The 13,273-nt window shown below is 42.7% G+C and overlaps 1 protein-coding gene across 4 annotated transcripts in view; it reads right to left on the minus strand.

The window, feature by feature from the left end:
• Positions 1-895: 895 nt before the first annotated feature.
• UAP1 (UDP-N-acetylglucosamine pyrophosphorylase 1) overlaps positions 896-13,273 on the minus strand; it is a 34,046-nt gene continuing 21,668 nt past the window's right edge. For 2 of the 4 annotated variants that reach the window (XM_059145352.1, XM_059145351.1), the window contains 5 exons: positions 9,718-9,911; positions 8,472-8,612; positions 7,479-7,667; positions 2,566-2,632; positions 896-1,473 (listed from right to left, as the gene is read on the minus strand). In XM_059145352.1, coding sequence (XP_059001335.1) covers positions 1,381-1,473; positions 2,566-2,632; positions 7,479-7,667; positions 8,472-8,612; positions 9,718-9,911 — 684 coding nt within the window. In that variant the 3' untranslated portion in view covers positions 896-1,380. Of the gene's footprint in view, positions 1,474-2,565; positions 2,633-6,385; positions 6,437-7,478; positions 7,668-8,471; positions 8,613-9,717; positions 9,912-13,273 lie in introns of all 4 variants that reach the window. The other 2 variants (XM_059145350.1, XM_059145349.1) reach the window with 2 other exon arrangements.

Below are 13,273 nucleotides of genomic sequence, written 5' to 3' on the forward strand. Positions count from 1 at the left end.
TGAAATAAAAGAGAAAATATGCTAGACACACCACCTACACCTTAGCACAAAAAATAAATTTAGGTAGGTGCAAATATCATACTTTTTTTAAAAAGTGACCCTTAAAATTTATACTTTTAGAGAAGAAACACCCACCTGTAACATTCCATCTAGGGACACCTGGTCAGTGAAAGATAAAATTGGCTAATTTCTTCTCTAGACATGATTTTTAGAATTTTTCATTTATCCAGATATTAAATGTTATGCTTTGGTCAACACTTAAATGCTATATAAAATGCACTTATAAAACTCAATATCTTCATGGAAACTCTGTTTTTGGACATGGAGTACCCTTACTAATGGCCAACGATCTACGGCACATATTTTAAGGAACCCCCCCCAACTCTGTTTTTTCATCCTCTAGATGAACAAAGAAAACCTGAAGTGGGAGTGATTCACTTGCCTGGGGAAATGCCAGAACTTTGCTCTTCTGAATTCCTAAGTGCCACCAAATATTTGGGTGAGAGAATAAACCAATGATACAAAACAAGGTTTCTCAACCTTAACAGTACTGACAGTGTGGGCCAGAGAATTCTTCGCTACGGGAGACCGCCCTCTGCACCACAGATGTCTAGGATCGTCCCTGGCCTCTCTCCTTACACGTCAGAACCACCGTCCCCCCGTCTTGGTTGTGACATTGCGAAATGCCTCTTGCAGGGGCCTACAATCTCTGGTTCAGAGCCACTGTTACAAAGCGATAGGAGGCTAACGTCCAAATATAGGGATTCGTTCAAGACCTGTGGGGCCATCATTTCCCTGGAGCGCCAATTTGGCTTCTTATACTATCTCAAAGTTTCTCCCAAGTTTCTTATTTCCTAGTGGAATAATTTCCTCAAGGTACAAATGACACTCCAGAGACAAGAAGAAATGTTTATTTTACCATCCAATTATTTTCTTAAAAAAATTTAATTTTTGATAAAATAAAACAAACTTTTAGTACCATAGAAACCTTTCAACACACACAAACAAGGACATATTATTACTATTTACAACTTTAAGAACAAATGTTTCCAGCTCTAAGTACAGTGATGTTGAACACCTTAATTATACCCAAGCTGTAGGAAATTTCCTGGATGGCCAATGTTTTCCTTGGCTTGGAAAAAAAAAATCATACAATTAAAAAATATAAATAAGACCTTCAATGAGTTGAGAATCATAAAAATGCCTTCTGAAGCTCGGTCATCTGGATCTTGGGGAGTATGGAGTAGTTTTAAGAGTTCAACAAGCAAGGTGAAACCCTGTGGCTATTCAAACACGAGTATTGCAGGAGAGGTCCTGAGGTTCACAGTTGGTCTATCAAAAATAAAAGCTATTCTTACTGTGGTGAACTTGGTTTCTGGTTCATACACCATTCTTCACCAGCTCGTGGACTCCATTCTCATCAATGATTAAAGGTGCATGGAATTCTTTATCTGCCACGTAGCTTTCTATTCCCTGAAAGAACAGATGAAATGAAACGAAACACAGCTAGAAAATTAGCGGGCACTAGTCCTACAGGGCTGGTCTTCGTGACCAGAATAAAGATAGAAAGCACAGATGCCAAAAAGTTGGGTGTAAATGTAGAATCTGAAAGTCAATAAAAATCTATTTCATATACTTTTTAAACTGGGCTTAATGACCAATTTATAGAATCATAAAGCAAACAACAAAGAAAGGAAAATTACTCTGATTATAATTTCTAAAGTTAATACGACGTGAGTCATTCTTCTGATCAGCATCACCCAACAGAGTTAACTTTCTAAGCAATGCGGCTGTCTCTGATGTTGAAATTAAGCAATCTGACAAGGACCTCCAGAAAAAATATTCCGTATTAGAAGAGTAACCCCTAAATCTCCCAGTTTTAAAAGGGAGAGTACCAAGTATATGAACAAAATAACCCTCTGAGAGGAAAAATGACCCCGTTTTCAAAAGTCAGACAACCCACAAATACAGAGAACAATCTGATGGTGGCGGGGAGGGGTTAAGGGAACGGGCAAAATGGGTGAAGGAACACGGCAGGCAGAGGCTTCTGGGGATGGAATGAGTGAGTCATGGGGACAAAGGGCACAGCAGAGAGAATATATAAAGTCAGTAACATTGTAACAGCATTGTATGGTGACAGATGGTAGCTACACTCGTGGTTAGCACAGAATGTGTAGACTTGGTGAGTCACTATGTTGTGCACCTGAAATTAACATTGTGGGTCAACTGTATTTCAATTTAAAAAAAAAAAAAAAAGAGGTGGCTGATTTATCTAAAACACAAGGCTGATTTTTTTTTTTGGAAAGACCATTGCATTTTGATGTGTCAGTGAAATGGATTAAATTACGAAACACTCTATTCGTGGCAACTAACCACTTGTGGGACAGATGTAAAGCCATAACAGGAATTCCCAAAGAGAAAAATTCAGAACAAATGAACTTCTTTGCTCATTCCCAAGATAAACAGGGCAGAGGACTGGGAAATAGGCAACTCTACTTAAATATGAAACAGTCTCCAGATCCTATCATTTAAAAAAAAAGAGGGAAACAAGCAAATCAAACTTACCTCTCCAGCATAGGAGATAAGTGGGGAGATTTCACACTGAATTGGTACATCATTGGCATCCTTCAAGCTAAGAAAAAAAGAAGCATGTTAAAGGTTTTGCTTCTCACGTTATTGCCAGAATATAGACCATCACTTTCCTCTGAGCAGCTTGCAGATAATCAAATTCTCCCAGTTAGACAAACAGAATAGCCTCTATCCTGATGGTGACCAAATTCCCTGCGGATTAAGTCGGCATGAATTTGTCCTGGTCCAGATGACACTATTTGGGGCAAGGGCCAATAAATACCAGTAGGTCTTCAAAGCACTTCACCTATATTGATAGACTTATCTGCTAATGTACATCTCATTTTTTATCATTTCCAACTTTTAATGTGATAAGGGATGGACTATTTACGGAATATAAACTACACTTCAGGCCCACTGCTAGGTACTGTGAACCCTTCCTATTTCCCGTCAATCCTAGCCCCAACCTTGAGCATAAGTACTAGTAGTACTTACGCTCAAGGACAAATGTTCTAAAGCTGCACTGGCCAAAATACACTGGCCACTAGCCACATGTGGTTACTTAAACTTAATTAGGAATTTTTAAATGAACAAAAATTTTAAAATTCAGTTCCTCAGTCATTAAAACCACATTTCAAGTGCTCAGCAACTGCCAAATCAGACAGCATAGCCAGATTACTTCCTTCCCCACAGGAAGTTCTATGGACAGTACTGTTCTAAAGGTCTGTTATCTCCCAATACATATTTTCTATACAACCCACACCTCCTAGATTAGCTGAGCTGATTTATTCAAGGTTTCAAAGTGCTTCTCTGCTACTTTCACCAAAGTCTCTCTTCAAAGAGCTAAGACTAAATGCTACCCAAGCAAAGGCAAGGCCAAAGTCACCATCTGCTCTCTCCAGGGCACATTCTAACATACATGGCCAGTCAATCCTGAGTTTCTAAAAGTCTCTAAGTTTTTAATATAGAAGTCAATAAATAATGTTTTTAATATGCATAAAGGCACTAGACCTCTAGCTTTTTCCACTGGTAGGGTACAGAGCACACAAAAGCTAGTCTCAGGGAGCTTGGGTGGCTTAGTCAGTTGAGTGCCCAACTCTTGATTTCAGCTCAGGTCATGAACTCGGGGTCGTGGGATAGAGCCCCGAATTGGGCTCCGTGTTGGCTGGGCGTTGAATCCCACTTAAGATTCTCCATCTCCCTCTGCCCCTCCCCTCCTGCCCCACTCTCTCTCTTAAAACAAACAAATAAACAATTAGTCTCTTACGGCCTCAACCCATTGCTCTCCTTTGTTTCACCAAACACGAGGCTTTGGTGCAGTCAACAAAATCACAGGGCTTCTGGGTTTAGCGATGCCCAAACTTCTCTAAACAGAACTAGGTAGTTTAAATTCAAGGTACTCTATATCCTACCCCCACTTATTTACCCCACTACTTTCCACTCAAAACAGACCAGCTGCGCATACTTTGGATTATTCCAAGTCACGTGCAACTATGGTCAAAGAAAAATCTGGACTATCCAAATTACAGCCATCTTCCAAGATCTGGCACAAGCCCCTTCTTCCCTTCCCTGTTGTATTTTGTAGTGACTACTCTCATTTACTTCATAAAAAAAAAATTTAATAGATACCTGCCAAGTCACTGTCCCCTAAATCATAATAAATTGTTATTTATAACATACATGAACACATAAACCGATACTGCCTGATGTTACTTGGCTTTCATGCATCTAGACCTCCCAACAGGCTGTCAGAAAGGACTCCCTTCTCTTGTGAAAGCCACTCCAGCACCCAGACACCAGCAGCATGTGCAGGTCCGCGAGCAGACCCACAGACGTCTGTTGGCTGAATGAATAAATGGACTATGGCGGGCTAGACAGGTAACAGACTAACCTGCAGAAGAGACAAATTAAAGATGTGCCACACATCTACCCAGATATGTGTCAGATTCTAAAAGAGCTCAAGAAACCTGGTCCAGACTCTCTGGGGCAGCTTGGACTCATATTAAACCAAATGGGAAAAATAAGGACCCAGTCCACTGACAAGATCTAGACAGTCCAGTCCCACCAGAATCCCTGAAAGATTTGCTGTGCCAGGATCAGAAGGTGGTTTTGAACCCAAGGAACACCGGGCTGACCTAAAATATAACTTCTCGTCAAGATACTGCAAGAAACTAAGAAAGTCACTCTTAATAAACAAAGTTGGATACCCAGAAGGAAGACAGAAGCTACTGTCACCAAATGCAAAATCTCCGAAGACACGCAACTTAAACCAATAACTTACTATCCCCCAATTCTTTAGCCAAGTGGACTTTCAGTAACTAACTGGTCTGTAAGTGCTGAGATAAAAAATAAAAATAATGTCACTTGGTCAAAACTCAGCATCCTTGCTTCCGCTCTTTGAGAATCATCTCCCAGCTGTTTCTTCCCCCTTTTATACAAAGTACTTTGTTGTCATCTCTCATTTTTCAATAATCTTTTTTTACTCTCGAGGACATCACTTAGAGATAGAAATCATTCCTGCTGAAATTAAGTCTGCGATCTCATTTGGGGCCAAACTTTGATTTGTTTAATTAGTCTACAGGCGGCTACAATGAAGTGGATGAGGGGAGCCGAGGGGTACAGACTAAGCAAGAGAAGACAAACAAGAACGTCTGAAACACTCCGTGTCTTGCCGGAGACAGCCGGATGTTAATTCCAGTTGCATAATTAAGAAACCATTTCACATTTGAGGTTAAAAGCATGGTTCAGTGAGAAGGAAATTTGGGGTCAAAAATCCATTTCTCAAATTCTAAAAGCAACTTGCCTCCAGATATTAAAATGATGGAAGGGGCAGAAAATAACAAAGCAGTCCGCGCCCAGTTCTCGCGGCACGAAGGCCCACAGTCACCTACGGCTCCTCTAAGAAAAGCCCGCATCTCTAAGTCCACTTCCTTGTCTAGAAGACAGGGCCACACCAGGGAAACATCGCTACCCACAAGCATCTTTCTCCATGGGGCAAAAGTGAGTGGCAAAGGTAGGAGGAAAAAAAATCACAGGGACAGAAATGACCTCCCTGCTGCTCTACTTCGGAGGTAACTCCCATCTCCAGATCCTTTGCCCTGGACGCATTTCCCATCTTATCTCCAAAACTAAAAATTCAAACTAAACTAGTAACTTTTCAAATGTAGCAAGAACATCAAGCTGTCTCTTTAGCTCTAAGGATAATGGTTTTTTCAAACTCTGTCAGCACTGAGGTAAGACAGGATACGGTGCTACTTCTAGCTAAAAATTGTCTGCCATTAGGACAAAAAAAGCTTCCTTCTTTGGGAGCAGGATAATGACGGACTAAAACTACCACCACGAGGGAGCTGTCAGTATGAGAAAACATTAAGAGAACCGTTTCCTCCGTATCAGGAGCCATCAGACATGTCCGAGGCAGTCAGCCTCTCCACTGTGAACATACATCCAACCCAGGACGACGCAGCTTCTGAATGTGATGCTCCTCTAGCTTCTGCTGGGATCCAAATCTGTTCTCCCTGGTCTGTAGCCTGCCCGACACCCTACCTATTGCTCGTCTAGCTGTCCCTGCAGACTCAAACGTCCACGGTCAGGTCTTTAGTAAAGCATGCTCCCCACTTCCAGCATGCACCGAGACTCTGAGTTAGTGTCGTCCAAACAGACACCTGCCACCAAGGAAGCGCAGTCCGCCCCCACCGAAGCTGCGACCATCCACCACCCCCAGACCACGGAGAGGCAGAGCGCGCAACTATGATGCCAGTTAGTATGGAGGGAAGCGCGGCCCCGTCACCATGCGCTGCAGGCAGGCTGGGATATTTACTTGAGATTGACATCAGCTGTGATGGCCTCTGACTTTCCATTTGTAGCACTGCTATGTAGGAACAAATAAGCATTAATGGGAATGGAAAACAAATCAAACAATAACAATGAAGTGGAATTGCAAAATATACTTGACCGCAAAGGCATGTATTTATGGTAAATTATAAACTTGGCAAAGGAAATCTGAAGGGTAAAAACAAACTCAATGGCCAATGATGAAGCACAAGGACATGACACGCTACGGAGCAGGGCTGCTGACCACACCGAGCCTGGAAGCGGCTCTGTCGGAGGCTGCTCACCACAGCTCCTTCCCGGGAAAACACAGTCCTGGGCCGCTGAGCTCCAAGGCTCAGGGCCCTGACACGGACCGCGGCATGCCAGCGCCTGTGTGCACGCAGCCCACCGTTCTACCCTTAAGAATATAAATGAGAGGCCAGAACGTTTTTGGCAGAAGTACATAAATACCAAATGATTTAGAAGGGGGCCATTCTAGGTGCCAACGGAGGTTTTCTCATAAAAGAGAAGACTGAACTTAAAAATGCTTTATCTCAGATTTAAATAACTAGAAGTACTTTCTTTTTTTAAGTTTTAAAAATCCCAAAACATTTCTAACGTTTGAGTACCCGGAATATAAGTGCCATCCCCTCCCTTGCCAGCATCTCCCTCAGCAACCATGAAAGCACCATGGAAAGAAGGACGAGCGGCCCGCGTCTCCTTTGCGGCCTGGGGGCAGTGGGTCTGCGGCAGGAGTGGGGGTTCCGCACACACAACGGAGTGGCAGCGCCCGGGAGAGTGTGCTCCTGATGGCCTTTACCGCACGGCACACCAACAGGATTCCCTCCTGACCATTCCTCAGTGAGACTCGTCCACAGCGTGGTGGACGTGTGTCTAAACAAGGGATTCCTCTTTAACAGGAAGAAAAGCAATCATTCTCTTTGTGATGGACGAGGCGGCCGGTACACCACACCAGGACTGCCCACGACAGTACTATGCTTTTTTAAAAAGATCTAGAAATAGGTCAGAGAGAAAGCAGAAAGGTCCGAGAAGAAAAGTCCAGAACGTGATGCCACACCAGAGAAGTGACACCGACTTACCGGGGAATGGCTGGGAGGCGAGAGCCATTTTCATCGATGAAGTGGCCCCCTGCGTTGAGGACCCAGCAGTGATGAAGGGACAGCAAAGCATGCCTCGCAGTGGTAGGATTGTCCTTCCCGTTCTGACTGTCTGCATTCTTGAGTGGGGAAAACTCATCTTCTCGTAGCACTTCATACACCACAAACTTCCTAGAGTGGAACCACACAGAGACCGCTCTAGCAGGAGGGGAAACTGCAAGCCAGGGGCTCTGACCCCTCTCTATGGGGCTAAGCCCCTGGTCCCTAGCCACAGGCGCTCTCTCAGATGAATGCCAGAGTAATGCTTGTCCCTGCACTAAATGAAGTTGGAATTCCCTTCTCCAACGCAAAAAGGAAAATTATTTTCATCCCAAACTATAAAGCACTTCCTCTTAAGTCAGAGGGGTCAGAAATCTTTATGCCAATTACACTAGAATCAGTTCTGGGGGGAGGGGTATAAAAAGGATGGCTGAGAAACGCTACGGCAAGATTAATCTTACTCAGGCTCGTCTGTCTTGTGCATTCTCTTACTGGCCAAATTCGGAGACACATACCTCAACACCAAATGCGATCTCTGACCGAGAGCTATACAATCTAAAACCGCGTTCCCTGAAACATTTACGCACAGGGCAGGAAGGCATCCTACATACAAACTGGGCAAATTCTCTAGCTCAACTTTTTAGTTTCTTAGCCAAAAGAAGTGACAATTTTAACAAAATTTCAGTTTTGCAGGACTCAGATAATGGACTAACCAACCTAAAGAAAACATTCTCACAGGCAACTCACACCACACTCCTGGGCTGGCGGTTTCATACTAGAGAATGATAATGAGTCTAGACAGGACATGCACAATCAGAACACCATACCTGACTATATGCGACCCAGTGTCTCCTAAAAGCAGTGCCCTGCCGAACAGAGTAAAAAGCAACATCTCAAGACCTGTCTCGAACCCTACTGGTGCTATTCAGAACATACTTTGCAAACTGGAAGATGTCAAAGACAAATTTTTCCATCTTTATTCCGTTTGGCTTGTCTGGCTTAATTAAATGCCCCTGGGAATCCACATATGGAATCTTCTTTTGAGCCACATGGTGCTGCAACTGAGGTTCATAAATACTAAGTAGGAAGAAAAAAAAAGACATAATCACTTTCCAAAGTTAAAATGCCAGAAAATCTGATAATCACACTCAGGAACAAGCGCATGAGCAACCAGAACTAAGATTTTCAAAGCGAAGTACGTCTGTTAAGTTTCGGTTCATATTTAAACATTAGATGAATAGATTTCCCAATTCACCTCCTTATATTTTTTAAAAACTCCTCTCATGATCTCCACATTAAAGAATACACACCACACGGCTCACACCAATGTCTTTCCCATAATTCCCGTCTTCCAGAAAATGTTCTCTTTGCCCCAACTTTCCCAACTGAGAGCCCCTGAAGTGTGGAATGGAAAGGTAAGTATTAGTAAGTTACTGTGGATGCATTGATAGCACGGCTACAGACACCACAGTGGAATGGGAAATACTCCAGAACTGTCCAGAACTGGAGTCAATATGCTAAAGTAAGGCTAAGTAACCTTTTTTAAAAGGACATCGTCATCGTGAATGTCTAAAAGCTATCAAACGGAAAAACAGATAGAATGCCATTCATTTAACAGACTGCCAGAGTAAAGTAGCTCTTATTTTATTCTTTTATCCTACCATGCTAATTTCCATCCAAGGCTCAAGTTCTTTTTTCCTGACCCTCAAATGCACTAGTTTCTAAATGCTAGTCTGGGAACTGGCTAAAACGGTGTGGGCAGCTTCTCAAAAATACCAATGACCTGCATCCACCACCAGAAATTCTGACTCAGTAGATGTAGGGCAGATATTTACATTTTTTTAAAGCTTCCCGTTGTGGTAGAGAGACCGTACTTCATCTCTTACTCTTCGCTTCACCAGAACCTAAGCCAGTCGGAGGGAGAAGAGGAAGTAGATGAAGAAGTGCTCTGGACGGCAGGCAGAGCACTGAAGGACAGAGTCCTCCCAATCTACCTCCTGTAATGCATCTTCCCAAGAAACAACTACACAGTGAGAAAAATTTCATTTGGTAAAAAGTGATCCTCAGGGGAGAAGATGAATTCTGTAGAATCTGGACTCGGGGTATCTTACTACTTCTCCAGTGACTCAGTTCCTGATTACCAGTACAAGAAAACTTTTAAAAGCCCCTGTCTCGCGCATACTTGACAACATCTCTGAGAAACGGCACAGTGAAGAAATGGTTGGCGATGTTCCCCGCGTTGAAGAGCAGGCGTCCGTCCGAGCCTCGTCTCTGAGCCGTCGCCAGGGAGATCTCACTGTACTCCACCACCTGGTAGACGCCATCCACTCGGCAAACCACTCCCACCGGCTCCGTCGGGTTCGTTTTCTCCACCACCTGCCCAAAGAAAGAGAGCGGCAGCAGGAGAAACAGAGTCAAATGCTGCCCCGGACAGGCCGTTCGCCAAGGCCACATCTGCGGTTTTGCTTATACTGTCTTCAAGCAAAGGAATCTTTAGGTGTAGAAAACTACCTGTCCATCTTTATATTTTCTGGCAGACTACTGTCCAAATGGAAATGAAGTTAATTACCTCCTTCCTATTTATCACCTCATGAAACTGCAGAACAGAAATTCCATCCTGTACACGAAGTCAGAGGAAATCACACTGGACTGGGAATAATAAATGAGGAGTCTACCTCCCTCCAATTATGCTTTATTTTCATCAGTTTATCCTTAACTATACGAACCTGCTTTCAGAATAAATGAAATTTCTCAGGGAGACACGACAAAAAGTATGGCATCTTGCCTCTCATTTGGTACTGTCCAAATCATTTCATTTGAAAACAGAGGGTTTTTTGTTTTTTGTTTTTTTGTTTTGTTTTGTTTTTTTCATTTTAATTCACAAATACAGCATGTTCCTTGCTGTTCAGAGACCTGGCCAGGAGGCAGGGTGCAGGAGTGCAGGCAAGTCACTGGGGTCTGGCTCCAACTTCAGTCACAGAAGCCCAGACGATATTTATCTGTTTTGCATGCTAGACTTTGAAGAAAGAGTCTCTATGCTTTAAAAAAAAAGTTTGAAAACCTGTGATTTGATACTCTAACAATGGCTCTAAGCTGGTGGGGCGGCTGAGAGAAAGGTGTATATCAAAATCACAGAGAAAAACAGGGGTACCTGGGTGGCTCAGTGGGTTAAGCGACTGCCTTTGGATTTCGGTTCAGGTCATGAGCTCATGGGTCACGAGATCGAGCCCATCAGGCTCCATACTGAGTGTGGAGTACGCTTGAGATTCTCTGCTTCTCCCCCGACTCATGTTCTCCCTCTATCTCCCCTAAAATAAAGAGACGTTCAAAGAAGATGTCACAGGGAAATATAGAGTATGTAATTTTTAAAAAACCCTCACACTTGACTCTGATACCTCACCACCCTAATCCAACACAGCACTGACCTAAATGAAGTGTTTAGAAGAAAATCACTGAACAACTATGTGTGATACACTAATATAAAATCAAGATTCCGATGAGATGAGCATTCAACAGAACAAACAATACCAAGTATTTAAAGATACTGCTTTGTTCGCCCTGTTCAGTGAGCAACTCAGCATGCTTCAGAGGAGTCTGAAAACTCGGTCCTCAATTTGAAAAGATCCTAAGAAATTACATCAATAAAGCTAAAACTTTTCTTTAGCAACTAATTTCTTTTTTTTTTTTTTAAGATTTTTATTATTTATTTGACAGAGAGAGATCACAAGTAGACAGAGAGAGAGAGAGAGAGAGGAGGAAGCAGGCTCTCCACTGAGCAGAGAGCCCGATGCGGGACTCGATCCCAGGACCCTGAGATCATGACCTGAGCCGAAGGCAGCGGCCTAACCCACTTTCTGCCAGCCTGAGAGGAACACAGGATTCCATAAAAAGAAATTTTCTACCAAAGAAGTGAATTACATTGTGGGGAAACATACAACCAAATGATTTAAATCTATCACAAGCCTGTTTCCAACTACCGACTCCTCACCACCTCTCACTTCACATATTCCTCACTGGGGGGGGGGGGGGGGGGTTGTCTCACTAGACAGGGAAACTGGAAGATTCCTCTCATTCCCACTTTTCCAGTCACCTCCATAGGCCCCTACTCCTGACCAGCCACAGGAATCAAAACTAAGCACACTCAGACTTTCCACTGCCCAAGTGTTCATCTGTCAGTGAAAGAGCTCCCTCTTGGTGTCTCTTCTTTGGGGGGGTGGGGGGGGAGGGAGGCAGAGGGAGAGAGAGAGCATCCCAAGCAGGCTCCACACCCAGCACAAAGCCCAATGCAGGGCTCCATCTCAGGCCCCTGAGATCACGACCTGAGCCAATATCAAGACTCAGAGGCTTAACCAACTGAGCCACCAGGAGTCCCTGAAAGATTTACTTCTATGGCAACTAGGAGCCTCCAAATATTTTAAGTCTTAATTACAAAAGAAAGCGTTTGAACTGTGTAAACCAGAAGTTCATATGGCACAGAAAGTTAGACAATATAAAATTTAAAAGTTTGCTTGATTTTCTCCGGCTTCATTCCTGAAAAGCTCAGTTCAAATAACACTTTCATGTCATAGTTACTGTAACTGCTTTACAAAGTGACCTTTAATTAACAGTGATTCCTACCCTTTTAGCTTTGTAGTTCTGTAAACCACTGCAGTCTCCGTCTTTTCTCAAGCCTCTCACTCCATAAAAAAATACTTAATTCCTTAACTCACAAAGACCAGAGCCTTTTAAAGAAATAAGACAAATTATTCTACTACCATACTATGAATAACTCCCTAACTTCAGTGTTCTTAAAAATGTATTTTGAGATCTTGATTCTGCAATTAAAATTAAAAGGTGGGAGGACCGATCACACAAATGGTTTCTAACATTTCTGAAAGTTTTTAACACATACCATTCGTGTCATATTCGGGTTCCATCTGAATATGCAGTCACTCACTGAGTGACTCCTACATTATGTGCCAGACACAGAGTGAGCAGGAAGCCTGAGGCTCCTGGAGAACCAATAGGTGGTGGAGAAGAGTGACTGGCCACACCCTGTCTCCGTGTGACCAGTAAACTCACAAAAGTTAGCACACGGAAGTTTTTTAAGCTGTCAGCAAAAACCTAATCAATCTAAAGAGCTTAGTTTTGTAATGTGATAGGATACTAAAGCTAGGAGTTGGGAAACATGAATTCTAATCCTGCTTCTGTCAGTGTGATGAAGGACCTTGAGCCTAGAACTCACTCAGAACCAGAACTCAGGGCACTCGGTTCTGAAATCGTAGGGGTTGACCAGATGGTTGCTGAGGTTCCTTCCAGGTTCATCGCTCTGATCAACTAGTACTTAAATGGACCTGAAGCTCAGAGCAGTAAAATATAAATTTCTGTTTTAGAATGAAGAGTGACACCAAGCGGAGCAGAGTCAGAAATACAGTCTAGTTTTTTTCTTAAAGCTTAGTAGCTACTTACAATGCACTATTTTTCTATTATAATTTAATAGATATTTTTAGTATAGAGTATTAGAGCAGAGAGGTCTTAAATAACCAAACCAACTTTTTTATTTTCTGAGTCCAGAAGAGTCTTATGAGGTCCACCAGCTTAATCTCACAAAACCTGTACCGATAAATTTAAAACTCCAGCTTCTATGACTTTGCCATAGATTTCAGATTAATTTTAAGAGAAATGATATCTTTATAACAGAAAATCTCCAACCAAGGCTATGGTATTTCTTTAATGGCAGTTCACCTTTTTAAATCCAA

Source organism: Mustela lutreola, chromosome 14 (assembly GCF_030435805.1).
Source record: "Mustela lutreola isolate mMusLut2 chromosome 14, mMusLut2.pri, whole genome shotgun sequence".
In the NCBI taxonomy this organism is placed as follows: domain Eukaryota; kingdom Metazoa; phylum Chordata; class Mammalia; order Carnivora; family Mustelidae; genus Mustela; species Mustela lutreola.